The sequence below is a fragment of the Choristoneura fumiferana genome, chromosome 3 (genome assembly GCF_025370935.1).
Source record: "Choristoneura fumiferana chromosome 3, NRCan_CFum_1, whole genome shotgun sequence".
Taxonomy (NCBI): domain Eukaryota; kingdom Metazoa; phylum Arthropoda; class Insecta; order Lepidoptera; family Tortricidae; genus Choristoneura; species Choristoneura fumiferana.
The window spans coordinates 21,891,041-21,911,500 of NC_133474.1; the positions used below are offsets into that span (position 1 = coordinate 21,891,041).

A 20,460-nucleotide genomic window follows, 5' to 3' on the forward strand; every position below is an offset into this window, starting at 1 on the left:
TAATGCGTAGAAATTGTTCAAAGTTTCGTAATGTTGTAATAATGAATGTTTTACTTGAATTAATTTAATTCTCGTAATACAATTATGGTAGAGTTGTTTTACGATGTCTTCGCGGCACTTGCAATATTAGCTAGGCTCTAAGGGTGATGTTCCACCGGCGAGGCGAGACGAGAATTGAAATTTGTATGGCGGTAGAAAATTATTAGGGCCGAGCGACGCTGGCTGGCGCGGGTGCACTGCGCGGGCGCACGCCTGTGGGCGCGGGTGCAGGGGGCAGTTAGCGCTCCTTATACTAAACAACTGTTCAACAGGCGTCCACCCGCGCCGTGCAAACCGCGTCAGCTAGCGTAGGCCCTTATGGAGTGACTACGAGCCTGCTGGGCTAACTCGAAGTTCGTATCGTACCGTCCCTCTCGCTCTCGTATTAAATAGTATAAGGGGCTGTTTCACCATCCATTGATTAGTGTTAACTGACGGTTAAATGTGATGCCGTCTCTATTTGTTTTGTTCGAATAGACGAAGACGGCATCACATTTAACCGTCAGTTAACACTAATCAATGGATGGTGAAACATCCCCTAAGTGTCAGAGGGACCGCACGACACGAACTTCGAGTTTCGTAGGTAGTAGCCCTGCTGCATCCCACAGAGTCGCTGAGAAGAGCCTCATCCCGGGACAGCTAATGAGCGTCCCGGGAGTCACTTTACGGACCTCGAGTGAGAACTCGTGTTGTATACCCCCTGTTTCCCCGAACAGGGCAGATAAGGTGCATTTTACACGTCATTAAGAAGTAGCAAAAAAATAAGTGATGTTGAAAAATTCGACAGGTATTGTCATAAAATTACTCTACCATAGGTGAAAATAATGAAATCTTAAAAGCTCAGTATTGACAATTATTTGCTCAGATCTAAATTAATTAGTAGATACACAAGGTTTGTGAACTAGGTGACCGTCCTTACTTTTCATGTCATTATTTTCTCTATTTTTTCATCACCTTCTTCACTCTAATTATTTTTAGATTTTGAAGCCATTCGCATTTTTAAAATGATTAAATAAGTTTGTTGTCTTAATTGTTGTGACGATAATACTCTGTTTTATGATTATGAAACTAATTATTAAATGTGTTTACCCAAACATACTGGGAATAGAGTTTTATAACCGGCCTGTTTGTTTTATTGCTTAAGTTAGCCCGAATAAAAAATATTACACTAATAGATAAACTAAAAAAAAAATAACAAAAAATTTAACCGACTACTACAAAGGACCACGAAAATAATTTTCCACTCGTTTGCAGTTGCTGCCTCATTACGAGCCAGCAGTTATTTAATAGTTCCAGTGGCCATTTGTGGTCTTTCTGATCATGATCACTCTACTTCACAAAATGTGATTTCCAACAGAAAATGCACAACTTACTACTAAACACGTGACATTACAATATTGAAGGGTAACCTCGATTTCCCTAGGATCCTAATTTAAAGTATTTCCATTCGAATGAAAAAATAAAACAAAAACCCTCAAGCGCTATGCAAATGGCTTGCATTTACGAATAGCTGAAAAGGGCAAATTAATTCAGAGGGAGCTTGTAGTGAAAACAGCTGAGTGCAACTTAGTTATATTTTTATTACAAACACTTAATCTTACAAAACAGTGCTTATAACTGCAAAACGAATAGCTATATATGTGATTTGCTGCAGCAGATGACGACGGAAGTCTACAATCAAACAATTATACTGCACGCCTTCTTACTACCGCAGTCTTTGACGTAACCGCACCATCCATTGCCTTGAAAAGGTGAATTCACACACTCTTTTCATGAGGACCACAGAAGCCAAAGTACAGCAATCTGCCACGAGCGTGGAAAAATATAAGAAAGAGTCATATCAGATTTTTTGCACGTTTTTTAGTGTCAGATATTGGCGTTGGTGACTACAGCAGCGAAAACGTTACCACGCGTTCACACTGTTGACACGTGTTTCGTATACCATATGTGGTAGACGTCATCACCTCGCTAAGGCCCTGCTGAGCCAGGCTTTAGGAGATGGTGCGGAAGCTGGCGAGCGTGGGGTAAGTCTTGAGGCGCAGCAGCTCGAGCTCCGTCTGCAGCATCACGATGGTGGAGTGGTTCTGCTGCACCTCGCGGATCAGCATGCTCCGGGTCACCAGCAGCTCCATCCTGCAACGGATCGTTGAACCTGGGTTAGCGGTAACCTGCGTAGTGGGGGCGGTCCGCCTCGACACTTTTAGATGTCGGACCGATTAGAGTGAACACGTAATTTTCCATCTCTTATACTGTGACAAAATCAGGAATTCTCTATTATAGTATACTGTACTTCGATCTTAAATTGAAATATCTAAATTAAGAGGGCGGCAAAATTTTCTTCCGTCCCGGGCAGCAGATACCTATTCTACGCCACTGGTTAGGGCTTCCATAAAGTAAGTACGAACGTTTAGGAGGGGGGGGGGGAAATAACTCTCTGTCTCTTGCCTCTCCCCGCTGGAGCGGACGAAGTCACAGGCAACAGCAAGTCCCACTAATATTATAAATGTAAAAGTTTGTAAGTCTGTATGTTTGTTTGTTTCTTATCACGTCAAAGCCGCTGAACCGGTTTAGAAGAAATTCAGTAAACAGTTAGTTTCAGTCCCGGGGAAGGACATGGATAGTTTTTATCCCAGAAAATTGCATAGGTAGTTTCCGCGGTATAACGATAAAAATTCTTCGCAGTCCGAGTCGCAGAAACCAGCAAGTCTGATATAGAACTTGTATACTATCTTAGATATGTCCAAAGGTATAGAAGCGACTTGCCTCTTCTTGAGCACGCGGCGCACGCGGATGGGCTCGAGCGGGTCCTCGTGCAGGCGCTTCTCGGATACCTTCACGTTCAGCTCCAGCATCAGCTTTTCCAGCCCGTTCGACTTTGCCTCCAATGCTGCGATCTTCAGCTGCGCACGTCATAAATACGTAAACAAAAACTTTATCCGCAGCGGACATATCTGTGTTTCTGTCAGAGATTAGGTACAATGTAATAATTATCCTCAAACAAATTCAGTATATACCTACGTTATTCTGTCCCGTAACTTAGTAGGGAGACCTATCAGTGATACATTTTGTTAAAAAAATGTTTGCAATGTATATTATTGTAGGTATATTTATTTGTAGGTTATACTATTATTAGCTTCCTCAGGAGATGAGCCATGAAGGAATTGCCATTAAATACTTCACAATAAATTTGTACCCCATAATAATTATATCTTTTAATTAAGTAACTCAGGAAGTCAGGAAAAGGAAAAGTTGATTGACCCATAAATTTCTAAACTAGCTTTATATACAATTAGGTTAGATTTGGCGTTAAAAAAATAATTTGCTAAAATTACTAGCTGCTATAAAGTGTCCTTTTCAACTTTTCAAACCAACAAACATGTAAGTACTCTATCTACAATCCGCTATCGAGATCTATCGCGCACCACATGCGGACTTAACCTAAGAGGTCACCTCCAACTCCTCGACGCGCTGTATCTGTTCCGTGAGCACCTTGTTGACGGCCTGCTTGCTGGCTTCCATCTCTTTCTCTAGCCTCAGGTAGTCCTGCTCGTCTGTGTACCCGAGCTCCTTGTTTTTCAGGTATAACTGTAGTTCTTTCGGTATCTGGAGGTATAAGTTGGTGTGGTGTGAGTACACACTTATTCCTAGTTGTCACAAGGAGTGAACACGTTCGGCAACACGTAGGGTGAAACAGGCGTGAGCTTATGTGTTCAATCTTGTATACAAGCATTATTATATCCTTTTATCAATAACGACACGTAAAAAAATCAGACAACCAGGTGGGAATAGTTATAACGGCCACACCATTGGTCTTACCATTGGCCAACCGAAGGTGGAGACTCAATGCACATGGCATTTTTTGACAAACAATGAATGAAAAGCTTTGCCTAAGCTCAGCAAAAAGTGACAAACGGGCAGATTGCGCTATATTTCACTATCATGATGAACAGTTTGCCCCGAGTTCATCAGAGGTTACTCAGCGCTGGATTTATCAAATTTCCGCTAAAGTGAATTTGGAATGGATGGAATGGAATTTGGAATCCAGTAGACACGCAGCATGTGCCCCACTTCCAGATCCGACCGTGAGGGTACTCGGTGTTACTGTTACCTTGAGGCGGCGGTAGGTGGCGAGCTCCTGGGCCATGTGCCGCAACTTCATCATCATCTGCGCGTGCTCCCACTCCTTGGCGAGGATCCCCTTGCGGAACTCCATCTGCTTACGCATCATGCGGAGCTTCATGTCACCCACTTTCTGCGTCAAAACGAAACATAGTTTTGGAAATAATCAGCCACATGCGATTGCGAAACGTACTGTCGTTAGAAGTATTAGAAGACGGTATCCTTCCCATTGCTTTTACATAATGCATGTAGCAGATCCAAATTTGATTATAAAATTAAAAAAAAAAGATTCCAAAAAACCAATTCCGGGTGAGCGGTTAGTTCCGATGGAGTGCCGAAAAGTTTCTCGATGAGGGCTACGGCATAGATGTCGCTAGTGTCGCTGCTCAAGTGGCTAAATAAGAAACAACACAAGCTGAGATATGAGGTGCATAGGAGAAATTCGTGTCTGTATCGTTGTCCAGCGGTGGTGTAGCGGTATAGCACACGGCACGGAATGCCGAGGACCTGGGTTCGATTCCCAGCGCTGGTCTTATTTTTCTGGTTTTTCTGTGCATCTATATTTCAGTTTGTATTTTCGATATAAAATTCCCTTCTACGTACAATAAACTAAATTCAGAATAGTGAAATATTCAAAGTACATACTTACCAATATGACTTCATTGATTTTCTCAATATCTTCTCGAAGGATGAGCGTGGCGTCTTCATAATCTTCTATGTGTCCAGACGTCGTGATCTCTACTTGACCAGATGGCAGGACCAACTGCGAAACCGTTATGTCATACATACTTTGCCACTGACAGTTAAGTACGTAACCTAGCAGTACCTAAGTGATTAACCCTGCCTCATTCAACGCACATCTACGAAAGAATTAATCTAAAAGTATAAAGCGATCATATTTTTAACAAAGTCAATTTACCTAAAAGAGGAAGGTAGAATAGTAGCGCTGATTTATGTGGCCGAAATATAACCAGGGAGTTAAGTGGGGGTATCTACTGGCGTTACAAAATTACACATGACATCTAAATTCCAACCTTCCACACCATAAGAAAACGGTTTAGTGGAACGATTAGCGAGAATCATAAAGGCTATAAGTATGCCTTGCATAACGGTAATGTAATGTCCACAAGCTTAGTCGTTTATATTATCCACCTGTATGGTCTTGTTCCGGGCGGTGCGCTCGGTTTGGTCGCGATGTTCGCGCACGTCGTCGTGCGTGCGCGTGAGTTTGTTTCGTCGCGCCAGGACGGCCTTGCTCCACACGCTGTTCGCGCTCTCCACGTAAGCCAGCTCCTGGCCCACGCCGCGCATCTGGAATTTATAAGGGCCGACGCTAGCTGACGCGGTTTGCACGGAGTGGCTGGACGGATACCTATTGAACAATAGTGTGAGCAGCGCTAAATACGCGCGTCGCGTGCGACGGATTTTATCTGCACCCGCGCCAACTAGCCTAATCATATTCACGCGATAATCATAATGATGAACATGACCAATGACATGGATGTTCATTCAAGCTAACCAAACTACATAACTGATGAAAAATTCCAAACAATTTTAAATAACACCTTGTATATTCGATCGTGTAGCACATATAAAGTACAATTTGAGTGTCGCTAGTCTTACGCGTATCTCGTTCTCGATCTTGACGCGTCGCAAGCGCACCATGGTGGCCCACAGTCCCTCGTCCATCACGGGCGGCATGTTGCTGATCTGGTCCAACACCTCTACTCTGAATGTTAGAAGACCAATTGCAAATGTCAATGGCGTGTAGGTTAGTGGTTTAATCTATGGTATCTAAAGTAGAGGATCGTGGGTTTTTCGGAATTAATGATAAAATCAATTTGAAACTTGAATTAATGTGCGAGAAATCCAGACTAAAAAAACTCGAAAACACGCGTTTTTTTAGAGATAGAGCAAGATCGATTGTTCCCACCGAAAGTCGCAGAAACTATGTGGGAAATTTCTTCAAAACCTTTGAGTTTTTTCCGTCAAAGATATTAGATAGATGCTTTGGTGATCGCATTTAGTTCGCGTGACATTTGTCTACTTCATTTTCTTAATTCAGTGTTCGGGTACCCCTTAAAGAAGTCGACGACGTCGGGATGCAGCAGCGGCGGGCGAGTGCCGCTCAGCACAGCACCAGCCAGCCCGTACAGCACGATGGGGGTCATCGTAGCCCGCAGGTGGAACTTGGGACGCTTCCTGCCACCAAGCGGAGAGGCATTAGGCAACTGCAGACTGCTAAGCTCGAGGGAGTTGGGGACGTGCAGCCGGGTTTTTTAGCCGGTGAGAGTCCGGCACTGTCTGTGCCTTCCCGGCCTTCCTTTCCCAGCCGTTTAAAGATCGCACATGTCATTTATGGAACTGTTTGGCGGCCGAGGTTTTTCGAATTCATTACGATATGGCTACCTTCAAAAAGCGAGTGTACCATTTCTTGCAAGTCCTGATGGGTCTGCGGATGTCTATGGGCGACGGTAATCACTTAACATCAGGTGAACCGTCTGCTCCTTTGTCCGCAATTAAGTACATTAAAAGTCGTCCATAATTAATTTTTCCCGATTGCACGCCGCCAGCTTCAAGCACCTCATATAAATTTTTAAAATTAAAATCACTACCTACTGGTAGTGGATTTGGGCCTTAAGGCGACTCAATAAAAAAAAACTGCAGACTGCAGACCGTAATCAGGCGTTCAAAAATTCATCAAAACTGTGAAAGCAGGATTAGGTATAGGATTTAAGTTGTTACGAACGAGACAACTAACACCTAAGTACTTCAATACTGCAAATAAGTCCTTTACTCACTTGAAAAATTTGTAGCACTGATCCACAATGATGGGCGACAGGTCAGCGAAGTGGTTCTTGAAGGTGCGGTCGAGGTACTTGTCTTTGAGCGCGAGCGCATCGTACGCGGCCTGCACCTCCTCGCCCTGCTCCTGGATCAGCTTCAGCTCACCAGACAGCACTTCTACTTCCGCCTCGTACTTTGCTATTTCGTCTCTGGAAAACCGTATGTCACTATTTACCGGCCCGCGGATAATACAGACATGGATATACCGCGCGCGACCCTATTTTTCGTGTACTTGCCCCTATAAAGTCATGTCAGTTTCTATGCGGGCCGAGCTGGTAAATAGCGTTATCCCAGAAGAGTAGATATTTTTAAGGCTTCCTGTCTACTGGAGCGAAACGAGGCAGCGTAGCGAAGCAAGGAGGTAATGCGGAGCGAAGTGAGAAAGTATTGCGGAACGGATTTGCGGAGGCGCGGACTTAGATAGCGGAGCGAGAAAGAAATAGAAATGCGGAGCGGAGATGCGGACTGTTTTTCCATTCTCGTTTCCGTCCCGCTTTCCGCTTATAAAATAACGACGGTATACCTACTTGTATGGAGATATTCTGCTAGATCACTGACCTCATCTCCTCCAGCTTTTCCGCCATTTCCACTCGGTCGAGGTTAGTGCGTCGCAGGCGCATCAGGTTGAGGGTCTCTTGTCCAATAACTGAATCTACCTTAAGTTTCATGAGCCAAGCTTCTTTTACCTTTAAAATAATGCATTAGAACTCAGGAAAACACGTCAGTAATGCCTAATATGCGCAAGAAAATCTAATTCAATAAATTCAAAGAATTTAAAACTTTAAGCATCACGGACTTCGATCAAGCATGCTTTAAGTTCCTCTTCTGTCCTTTTGTTATTTTTATTGTAAGCATTTTCAATATTGTCAGTCATATTTTATGAAGGGATGAAAGCATCAAACAATTTCATGCACATTCACGTTCTCATACAGACACAGTCGTTACACCCACAAACATTTCGGCAGTGCCTGGTTACTCACCCTCTGGTTAAATTTAACTACGCCCTCATTAAGCGTCAGGCTCAGCTTGGCGTACTCCGCATGCAGCATCTTGCGATACTTGTCACGTTCTTCGTTCCTGAACTTGACCTTGGCCTCGTAGTCGAACACGTGCCGGAGGTCCTCTTCGTTGAAATGCTCAGGGTCTTTCTCCAGCTGGAAATGGTGATCGTAAATGAATTTAGTTAGTACATGATATTGTACGAGTTGAAAATTTTCCCTCTTTAGTCAAATTACTACCCGCAGCACAGAATCAAAGTTGTAGCCCACAATATATGCGATATCTTAGATATCTGTAGGTACCTATTCTTTTACGCCGCAGAGTCCGCAGATATCTCCTGCATCTGACAATTGGCAATGAAATATGTAAAAAAACAATGTCTTCTTTGCTATGCTTATACCATGCACTGTGGCATCATTATAGGCTTCTTGATCTCCTCGTGCCACAGTTTCTCCAGGACGCCGTCCATCATCTCCATGAGCGCTCGCTCGCGGAAGTCATCTTTGGGTCCACCCTCCGGCGGGATGATCACGATTTGCGACGGGCTGATGTAAGGCGAGATTGAGCACTGAGGGAAGAGATGAGAGGAGTCAATGGCGTTAAGTTGAACAGTGGGTCCTGTTGTGGAGTACATGTTAACAGCTAAAGCAAAGAGTAGAAAGGGCTGTTACTGCGGGATACTACAGGACAAAACACAAAAGGAAAATTGGACAAAACATTTTTTTTCACTCGTTTTTGTGTTGAATTAGTATTAGACCGCAGAAACTTACTTCTTCCGGATCGACCTTGATCAGTCGCTGCGGCTGCTCCTCCTGTCGCCATTCGGGGTCCTTGATAGGGATCACCAGGTGATGAAAGCTGCCGCGGAGGTCCGATAACTTGTTCAGTTCTGGAAATAAATTGCTATAATTCAACCTAATATACCAGCCCAGGTTTAGGTCCTGCACGTAGCTCATATAAGGGTTGAGTAAGTCGGGCTAAAGGACTAAGATATAAGACCAAAACCTAGCCACACCTTCAATGATGAAGCGCAGCCTGGCGTTCCGCTCACACACGAGCCCGACCTCGCGCTTCTTGAGCGCCATCAGCTCATCGAACTGCTTGTTGAACCACAGACGCATGTTTTGCACGTTCAGCTGCAACACAGACGATTAGCTCCATTGGTTAATGCTTCCCTCGTCATGTGTGAAAATAATAAGTAATTTTGTAATCGGTTTTTGGTGGGTGACTTACCCACTTAAAACAGGGTGAGCCGAGCGGGCGAGCACGGTCTATACCTATACAATGTAAACATCCACTTGCAAATCCTTGAGTCTACCCGCGATCATGATCATGATGCATGCAACTGTACGAAACATCAAGAGCTCATTAAAGATGTCACGGTTTACATCTCACAACAAATATTATCTATCTCTTTTTCCGCGTACCTTGACGATATGCTGCAGCCAGTTCATCTGCAGGAAGCTGTATGCCAGCGTCTGCGGGATCATGAAGGGCGGGATGCTGACGAACTTGTGCGCGACAGTGCCGGACAGCACGTACGGCTCGCCGGCCGGCGCCTCCTCCGGCTCCACCAGCTCCGACGCCATCTGGCTCTCGGCGCTCTTGCGGGTCGCCTCTTTCAGCGACATCGTTGACTCGGTGCCCTCTCTGACCAATGAATAATCCCCGGTGAATATTCACTCACTTAGAATTAGAAAATAAATAGGTACATTAAAGATGCGTATATCCCGACCCCGTGGAAAAATCGGCACAATAAATAGCAATGTGTTATATTAGTGATCAAGGTGATTATCACCAATTCATCATCATCATCGGCCTATAAAAGTCCATTGTTGGACATAGGCCCAGATATCTGTATTCAAATTCCATAGCAAATTGTCCAGCTGTTTTAGCGTGAAGCATACTGATAATTTTTAACAATTAATATAAGTAGGACTCTACATAAACACAATGCGAGCACTGACTTGATTTGAATAGAGGAAGGTTCCGGCGCAGCCTCCTCGATCTCCTCCCACGGACGGAACAGGTCCTCGTCGTTCTCCATCTCGAGAGTGCGTAGTGCTTCGACCTGCTTCAGCTCAGGCCAGGAGTCGCGCTGTGTCGGCAGCACTGGGTAGTTCTCCACCTACCCTCGAGGAAACACGTTTTTACTTATTCATTTATTTATTAAATTAGAGAGTTGATTAAGAAGTTAAAGAAACTATTCTTCTTTGAAATTTTTGACATCTGTTAACGGCAACGGAACCTGAACTGGTAGGCAATAGCAATTTTCGCGCATATGAAGAAGCCTTTATGATGAATCGTTTTGGAAACGCAAGTGACCTTCACTGCCAATTGCTTTCACTGCTGATGCGGCATAGTTAGAAATGTGCTTTCGTAACTTTCGCCCGATTCCACTATCACAATGTTCCAGCCTTCTGAACGCACATGCCACCTGAAAAAGTCTTGGGTTTCACAACCTACTATCTGTTCCAATATGTACATAAATCTCTAGAGCAGTGTGCTCAGTCAGCAATTGAGAAAAAAAGTATCAATGTGGATCTACGGCACCTGGTAGTAACTGAAGATGGCGAACAGCTTGACGCGCGGTGTCAGCATGGAGTCCCAGCAGTAACGCTGGATCCAGGCGGTCACCTTGTCCTGCGCGCGGATCCGCGCTTCAGTCTGTACTCGGATGTCAGCCCGCTCTTGTTCTGCCTGGTAAAAAAAAAACGATCAATTCTGTTTTCTATTAGACTTCTCATCCGACCGGCTTCATATACTAAGACCTATTCATTATCATCATCATCCCAACCGGGCTTTTACTTTCAACCACACCATAACCTTTATGTCTGGTGCCGCCTACGGACCATAGACGATCTATTCTGTCAAAGAAAAGTTCCAACCTGCTTCAGTCTCTCCTTCCTATGCTCCATGTGCAAATTGAACTCTGAGAGCGAGAGCTGATGCAGCGGTCTTTCCGCCAGGTTCTCTTCCAGCAGCTCGACCAGCTGCGCGCGCGCCGCTACGAACGCGGCCACCACGTCCTCGCGCTGACGCTTGTAGTCCATAGCTTCTTCGTGCACTTTCTTGTCTTCTTGGAGGTCGAGGTAGTTCTCTAGGAAGAGGAAACATTGAGGAGATTAGTAGGCGTTTCTTCGGGTTTTCCTTAAGGACGATTCTTTAAGGATTTATCCTTAAAGAAACGTACTTACCTAGTTTAAGATATTTGCTTACTATCTTTCATCCCAATAATATTCAAGCGATGGAGGCTCTCGTCAAAGAACTTCAGGTCCGGCGTCTCATGCTTGGGGTCCGCCTTTAGCTCGGGCCGTTTGCTGTTGAGGTACTGTACGGCCACGGTGTGGTTGCCAGCCTGGTGGGCGATGTATTTATTGTGGCTGTCGATCACTGCCTGACGGATGCCACTTTCGTAACGGTGGGTCACCACTAGCTTGAGTTCTAATGGAATGGAATTGTACACAACCATTATAAGTCAGAGTCAGAAGACTATATTTCTCAACAAATGGATGTTTTTAGCATTTTCCCCGTAGGACGCCCTGTGATCAAATCCGTAATATTTTTTTTTTCAAAAATGTACTGTGGTCATGCTTGTAATCACATACTCAGGTAAGTAAAAATTTATAATCAGTAAGATGCCACACACAGCTGTTCTACTTTATAGTTAAGTACCGTATTCTTCTCGACCATCAGGCTCCCTTAGGACGACGGTCCCATCATATCCGTACGTCAGAAATGCCTCCAAATTGAAGAAGCCGTCGAAATACTTGACGTCGTGACCGGACTCTATGATTGGGCCCATCTTAACCGCCACCGTTATACCTTTCTGTGAAAAAAGATCTGTCGTCAAGTTACAAAGCACTCTATTGCTTACCATCAGTGGATTGGAAACGGAGAAGTGGGTGTATATTTCACAAAAAAAAGTATGCTTACGTCCCCGCTGAGTTTGAGCACATGATACTGCCTGCTGAGGTGCGGGATACCGACCATGGTATCCTTAGGCCGTAGAGGCAACAGCCTCGCGTACGGGCCCTGCATCTTGCCCGCGAACTTGTTATCTTTACCGGTCTCCACGTCCACGCAGATTATACGTTCACCTGAAATAGTATAGGTACACATCTGTTCGCTCAAGGGTCCATCTAAACACAATTACCGATGTACGAGTAAAGCTCGTGCTTACAAGATTTTTTGGTGTGCGTAACTGACGGTACCGACAGCGGTTAAAGACGCGTTCACGTCGCGACAAATAGATACGTCATACAAGCACATTCATAAAATGTGGAGGGGTGCATTTTCGTAAGTGGACATATGAGACTTTTGGTACTTTACATGCGGTGCTTGATGAATAAAAATTAGATATCCAAGTAACTAAATTTTACTTAACGGCAACTTTGTAGGTTCTTTGGGTAGGTGATACCCGTATTCGTGACTTATCGAAAACTTGCTACCTACCTTCCCTAACAATCGCCCAATGGCACCTATATACCTAATGTAATGAGTGATGTTGACGGTTTATTATTAATAATAATGATAATAAAGCCATTTATTCCATATTTCACATTTTGTTTATACATTTTTAAATGTTGTTAGTAAATTGTACCTTAAAAAACAAAGATTACTATACATTACCTTAAATTTAATGTTAGTCTTAGCTTAGTCTATTGAAATATGAATCCCTTTTTGGATAAAGGCCTCCTCCAACTTCCTCCATGCCTCTCTATCTTTTCCTGACTTAATCCAGTCGTTTCCTGTCACATATGTATGATATCATCAGCCCACCGTGTTATTGGTGTACGACTACATTTCTTTTTCCCTTCGGTCCTTTCCATCGTGTGGCTTCAATGGTCCATCTTCTATCCGTGTATCGTGAAATGTGTCCGGCCCATCTCCACTTTAGTGAAAGTGCATGCTTGAGAGCATCAGTGAGTTTCGTTCTTTGTCTAATGTTTTCGTTTTTTACTTTGTGAATTCTTCTAATTTTCAACATGCTCCTTTCCATTGTTGTTTGGCTACATTTAATCTTCTGTTTTATTTTGTTTGTACAAACCCAAGTTTGGCAGCCATACAATAAGCAGGGTACCTAATAAAAAGGCATGTATCAAATACATCGACAGTTTATTACCTATCATAAATTTATCCGAGAACAGCACCAGAGCGAAACAGCGCATGGCTTCGCCAACACGCATCAAAAAGCAATCAGCAAGACCTCGCCCTATTTCCATGTACCGCACCAGATGCAGCTTGTAGTCTTGTGATAGCTGAAAGAACGCCACAACATCGGTTGAAGCTGATGGATGAGTAGCAAAGCAAGACGAGTAAGTGATATTTTGATATAATTACAAGCTTATAAAAATATTTAAAGGAAGAAGTTAAGTACCTAGTTTCTTGCGATTTTAGAGACATTTGTCATACAATAAGGCTACAGATGATACCGTATTAGAGCCTTATTCTGAAGCTAGTCAATCAACCTACCATGCAAGATGTTTCTCATGATTTATTTTATTAGGTAAGTACCTAGTCTTTACCAGTAATTCACTCGCATGAACTACGCATACACACACACACACACACACACAAACTTTCGCATTTTTAATATTAGTAAGTACCTAAGGGTACCTGCTTATAATATAATAACCTATAAACCTGCGTGTGATAATCAATGTTAGATTGAACCAGCTACCAGCTTCTTTTTGAAACCAAAGTCAAACCAAGCAACAAGCTCGCTAAAACTTACCTTCATAATGAAAATATGCCCCGCCGACATAGCAGCAGCGACAATTTCCCTCCCGCTCGGCGAGAACACGACCTGGGAGACGATCTGGTGCGTGAGACACATGTTGTTGACCTTCTGAAGCCCCTCCTCCTGGTCGTAGGTCATGAGGACCATGCCGTAGTTGGGACCGACCTCGCCGAATATTATCAGCAGGGGGTCCACGGGGCTTGCTTGGAAGGAAACGTCGTTGCCTTGGACGTACTTCATGCTTATCTGTTATCAAAACGAGGAAGACCTTTCGATAAGCCATTCTTGTTAAGCTTAAATAAAATAAGCAAGAGTTGTTTAATTGATTGAACCAGGCATTACTTTACGGAGGGCCATGAACACTCACTTCCAGCCTTTTTTTGCCTTGCTACTTACTCTGCTACAGTGCTACTACACGTGTAGAACAGACACGTCTGTGCGACATTAATATTTTCGTGGAAAAATCACGTTCTTTCACACAAATCTCAAACAATATTCGTTTCAGGCACTTTTCGAGTTTGTTTTCAAAGCTATACTGAGCAAACAACTGTTCGCGAACAAAACGATTAAAAAAAATGAAAATTTTTAGGCGTCTAACAAACTGTGTGTTCCAGTGGAGTTAATTAAAGGTACTAACGAGCTTGGCTGAGAGCACTTCATAAATGCAGAGCACGCCATGTTTACTCATAGTTGCTATATTGGTATAATCAGGAGCTATGAGTTGGATTCTCTGGATATGTCTGAAAAAAAATAAAAATTTATATAGGCGTGTTACTTATTTGCTTTCCTCAATTCATGCCATTTTCACAGAAGCCATGGGTTGCCTTTTCAGTTTACTGTCCCTACTATGGATATCCACAGCATACCGTAATTTGTGTTATAAGTATACAGTGCAACCTTTTGAAATCCAAAACCTGATCCTTATTTTGCCAAGAGGCCTTATTGTTTAACGCACTTGTATTGTAAATTTCAATTGTCATTGTTTAAACTCTTACCTCTGCTTAAAAGTAAACAGTTCCACGTCGATCTTCTCCTCCGACTCCCCTGTGATCTTGTAAACCATGCCGCTCTCGGTCCACATGACTGCGACGGTGGAGTTGGAGTTGGATATGAGACGCAGCACCGTGTCAGGCGGTTGGTACGTCCAAGCTACTTTCCATTGCGACTCGCATTTTTTTAACGACTAAAAGGAGAGAGAGATATGTCGGTGTGCTGTATCGGCTTATATCTAAGTCTAATACTAATAAATATCGCGAACAGTCTTCCAAAAACTTGGATAGGTAGACAGGTTGTAGGTGCTTATGCACTTTACTTCTTTATTCATTCTATGTTCTTAATATAACTAGCCTCACTTGGGAGAGATTTAGTGAATCGAATTGATGAACACAACTTAGGTTTTGATCTTGTCATCAAACAGAACTCTGAACTTGATCAAATAACCAGCTTTGAGATTTAACATCGTAATAAGAGTCAAGATATAAGGAACAATAAGTACCTACCTAACGCCATTCAAATCTTCAATAATGTGGGAAAGCCCTAACCATACCTACTTGCCATAACTACCAGTAATCCGAGATTTATGGCCTTGAATTCATCTTCACGTTTTTAATGACAATGTGTTTCACTATCAAAATTTTCCAAAGATTTTGGCTGAAAATGATTGGTCTTCTTACTCACCCGTAGTAGTGGATCAGGGCCATAAATGAGAATACCGTTCCCGAAGGAACACACACAAGGATTGTGGTCACCTTTCAAGTTGTCCGACCAGTCCAGGTTGGTGACCATGTTTATGCCATCCGACAGTACCTGTAGCACGATAATATACCTACCTCAAAATAGCACATATCAAACTGTCGAGGGATAACTTAACGGTAAGAAAATTGCACACGAAAGAGGCTCAGGATTTCAGGTGTAGTTTGTCCATTGGAACTACGTGTTTAGGAGACCCTTTCGGAGACATACCTGCTACAGGATGCAATATTACGATGTGTCTACCTACGTCATGGGGAGTCGGCATTTAGCAATTACTTTGCAGTTGTCAACCTGTCTGTACTGTAATCACCCTAACCCTTATTATTGGCGAATGTGCCATTTTTCACCAAAACTATTATGGACGAAAACAAAACTATCAGGGGAATACAGCTAGTTAGTCACAAAATTAGTGGCGTGCTCCCTAATGATTTTGTCGCGTGTCATACGTTCGCCATCCCTGTTCTACAACACAAGTTTCCCTTACATTTTCAGTTTTCATTGAGCATCATACAAAAAAAGTGCAAGTACCTACCAAAAATACGTATTTACTCACGCTATACAGATTAGCGTCTTTGTCTATAGCATAGAGCTGGCCATCGTTGGACCAGCAGATGCCGACATGCGGCGGGTCGGAGACCTCCCAGCCGGTGACCTCTTCTTTGGCGCGGCGCATCATCAGATTGGTCTTGTAGCACTGGGCGACCTCCCACACGATCAGTCCCGGGCCCCAGCATTCGCATACCAGCATGTGTGTGCGACTTGACCTAGAAATAACACTTCGTGAGGTGATTGGCAAGGTCGGTAAGGTGAGGTCAGGGTCGCGTCCCAACGGGCCCTAAAGCTAATTTGCAGGCTCCAGTCTGTTTCGATCTTCAGTGCTCGCAGCACATACTATCCTACTTGTAAAAGCACCAAAAATTACTGATTTCAACTAACAGAGGGTAAAAACTTGTATTTAGCTATGAAACTACAGAATATCAAGTGTGTTGTAGACAAAATCGGTTCCTCCGCCTGTATTTATTTACTTTGGTGGATTGTAGGAAGTTCGTGTCGAAACACACAAGTTTGCCTAATATTATATAGAAATTATTACGCAGTAAATACTATGAATACAGTAAATCTGCGATCCCCAAATTACCGATTGTAACGACCACTACAGACATCTGGTTCTGGTTCACCAAATAGAGGAACTGCTACATTCTACATCGTTCTATTGAACTTTCTCAACTCGAATGATACTTCAACTTCCTTCGGACTTCGTTCCGCAGGTATATCTGTCCGGTGTGATATCTTTCTCTATCGCCTGTTCCCACACGAGTGTCTACTGCGATGTGTACTCACCATTACGGGACTCAGTTGTTCGTTTTCCTTGTGTGTTTGAACTAAGAAAAACCGTTAATACTTTCAAAGGAGACAGGGCTTACGGCGCTGTACATGCAGACTATACAGCGCGACCGGTGTTACGGCGAACGTATATTATCCTCGCGTTAGTCTCATTTTTTTGTTGATCCTCATTAGTTTCTTCTTTAAGCGACCCTATTCCTTTTCTTTACATACATGTAGATCTGGTTGCGTCGTGTGACACCAGTCTTCAGGCACAGCAGCCGCTGCCCGGTGCGCCAGCTCCACACCGTCACCACGTAGTTGGGGAAGCCGCTGAACCCCGCCACCAGGTCGCACTCCATCATGCACAGCGCCTTGTAGCGGTTCACCTCCAAGTCTGAAGGCAGCGTTATAGTACATTGTGTCTTAAGGGCGGTAAATAAGGAATTACGAACGAGAGTCTAGTAGTTAATGAGTCGATGTTCGTAATTCTAGTACCGCCCGTGCGACATACAATGTTTTTCATCACATTTGCGAGTAAAATTGTATATTTGTAAAAGAAAAACTAATATTTTTTCAATAATTGCCGATACCGCTGACTGCGCTCTTGGCAGCGCTAGCTCCCCGCCGCCCTCCTTCCCCCTCCGCAGCATGTGCCCGACGTGCGCGCGCTCCTGCAGTAGCAGCAGCACGCCATGCAGTATCACACTCATTTACCGACCTTGGGCTTCATGACAACAAAATTAGTACGGGCAATAACTCATTTACCGACCACGGGTTTCATGACAAGCACATTAAGGTCGAGGGTTTTATTTGGGGGGTTGCAACCAAGGTAGCCTGCATGTTACGACACTGTTTACGAGCAAGTGTGATGAAAATACTGTGAAAGACTTGGCACTTGGCGTATTTTTACGAGCAGACGACAGGTAGGTACTTAGTTGATGTGTACCTACCTAATAACCCGCTTCGAATGAGTTTCAGATTCAGCTTCAAATGAATTTCAGACATGCTGCCAAAATTTGCATGTATATTGTGTTGCATAGACTTAACTGTTAAGCACGGTTCGTTGCGGAAAAGTATGGTAAAAATAAGGCCATAAAGTAGATTCCCGAAAAGCTAATTTTACTTACCCTTCATTTCTGCCAGAATATTAAAACTAGGGTAAGATACTATAAATATTCTTGGATTTTTGCGTTTCTCTGCAAACGCAAATAAAGTTGATCTATGGCCTGTAATTAAAAAAATATATATTTTATTTCAAAAGTTGCGGAAGTGAGATTTCTCACAATGAATCCTGCTGTTGTTAATGAGGTACAGTCAACCAAGTTAGGCCACCACATAACCATGTCGTAATGACATTCAACGTCATTCGAGAAATAATTTATAGAAAAACAAAATTATTAACTATGATAACCTGATGGTGGTCTTTCCATGGTGGCCCAGGCATCAAATCGGTTGACTGTAAGTATCTAAGTATCTGCTCTGAATTGAGCTATTTCTTTGACATCATAGTGGATATTTGCCTGCAATCACGTCCACCCCGTCGCCATCAGTTACGTTGTTGGCGACATACACCATTTCAGTGTGTTGTTTCAGGTTGAGAAATATAATATAGATGTCGTGAGCAACGGCCAACACGTCGTTCCCGACAAATGTCATCGCATCCAGACGCTGCGGGATAGCCCATCTGAAGCAAAATACCGTAAACTGCTTCAACTTTGTCCTCTAGCCCCAACATTGCCTGTTTTGATTTAGAGTCGATAACTTTTAGCACTCTTATAGATTAGGGTGCTAAGTTATCGACTCTAAATCGAATCAGGCAATGTTGGGGCAGGTACCAAAATAATCCATACTAATATTATATGCGAAAGTGTGTATAATGTGTTTGTATGTTTGTCTGCCTTTCACGTCGAAACAGAGCGACGGATCGACGTGATTTTTGGGATAGATATAGTTTATGGGCCATAGAGAGTGACATAGGCTACTGTTAATCCCGGAAAATGCACAGCTCCCGAGGGAACAGCGCGCGATAACCGAATTACACGCGGGCGAAGCCGCGGCCAAAAGCTAGTTGTTATATATCATATTCCTACGCCTACTAAAATCCCATCCCACTAATATTATAAATACAAAAGCTTGTAACCTTTTACACCTTTGGCCTCATTTGCATTAAACATCAATCACGATCATTTATGTAAAAAAACCGGCCAAGAGCGTGTCGGACACGCCCAAAATAGGGTTCCGTAGCCATTACGGAAAAATTAAGTAATATTTTTCTAAGGATTTCGTAGTTATTTTATTTATACGGAATCTTCCAAATTTAGGTATATTTTATACCTTAGGCTGCTATTTACTCATAAACTACTAATAATTCTCAAGCAAACCTAGCCGTTATAGTTTTCCATGAAAGTTTGATATATTTACTACCATCCTGAATTTTTTCCAATTTTTCCACCCACCGGTTTAGATTTTAGAGGGGGGGACGCCCGATTTTAATGAAAATTTGCATTTTAAAGTTGAATATTTCGCAAACACATTACTGAATCGAAAATCGTCTTAGCAAACCCCTAATGTTTTTTAAAACCTATCCAACGATACCCCACTATAGGGTTGGATCAGAAAAAAAACCAACCCCACTTTACGTCTATGGGAGGTACCTAAAAAATTTTTTTTAATTTTTAACTATACCATTTTGTCGGCATAGTTTATTTATATATCCGTGCAAAATTACAGCTTTCTAGCATTGATAAACCCTGAGCAAAGCCGCGGACGGACAATAGTTTTTATTCCAGAAAATTGTATAGTTCTCACGGGATAGCAATAAACTAATTCTTCAAGTACCTGCATGCGCGCACGGAGTCGCGGGCAACAATTGAATGGCAATGTGAAAGTTTCTGAGTATGTGTGTTTACGTTTGTTACTCCGTCACACTACTTAAAACGGCTGGAATGACACATGTATACTTAGAACGTAATACTCATTTATCTCGTTTACCTATTTGTCAGTATTATTCGACTTTAATAAATCCTCAAAATGTAAACCTGGGATTGGAGACGTAAAATTTGGCCCGCGTAGGTATTTTCTAGAGGTATTTGACGCTTGTGAAATCCACAATAATGTATCTAAGTATCTATATATACTTACTTAAAACGTTATCTATCATTGTTATACAAACTAGATAAATGTAAATGTTTAGATAGTTTAATGGGGGAATTTCAATAGCTATTATAAGACACCAAATTGACGTTGTTTTGTTTACATTTAGTTAAACCTACCTACCTATCCAAACCAAGTATTATATTATAGTTCTTGGAAATTCTCATAGGAATTTAATTTAATAAAATCCAGGAATTTAAATTCAACTGCTCCATTATTAATTCACCTAATGATTTGCGCGTGCGTAGCCGCGGGTAAAGTCTAATTAGATACTTACATAAAAACAAAGATGAGTAGGTATGACTAAGACTAAGACTAAAACTAATCGTAACAAAATAAAATAAGATACCTAACTTTCGTGCTGAATACCAAGTCTTCCTCGGAAGCTTCAGCATTTACGGAACTGGGCGGTTCAGCCATTTTAGGTTTCCTTCTACGCCAAGCTGAACCTTATGGTAATTTTATTAAAATCAGAAAAGAAT

General features: G+C 42.7%; 1 protein-coding gene across 1 annotated transcript; it reads right to left on the bottom strand.

The window, feature by feature from the left end:
• Positions 1-1,599: 1,599 nt before the first annotated feature.
• Positions 1,600-20,460, bottom strand: LOC141426918 (cilia- and flagella-associated protein 43; the record flags this gene model as incomplete). Its single annotated transcript, XM_074086174.1, is given in 31 exon segments — positions 1,600-2,172; positions 2,803-2,939; positions 3,490-3,642; positions 4,148-4,291; positions 4,808-4,921; positions 5,311-5,469; positions 5,782-5,887; positions 6,235-6,360; positions 6,960-7,154; positions 7,564-7,691; positions 7,986-8,159; positions 8,405-8,572; positions 8,775-8,893; positions 9,020-9,140; positions 9,432-9,654; positions 9,972-10,132; positions 10,558-10,704; positions 10,893-11,104; positions 11,224-11,448; positions 11,680-11,833; positions 11,941-12,104; positions 13,130-13,265; positions 13,742-13,993; positions 14,385-14,487; positions 14,743-14,930; positions 15,425-15,553; positions 16,053-16,263; positions 17,057-17,219; positions 17,953-18,051; positions 18,346-18,509; positions 20,328-20,460. Coding segments are annotated over 31 exon segments (4,788 nt in total). The 3' UTR covers positions 1,600-2,030.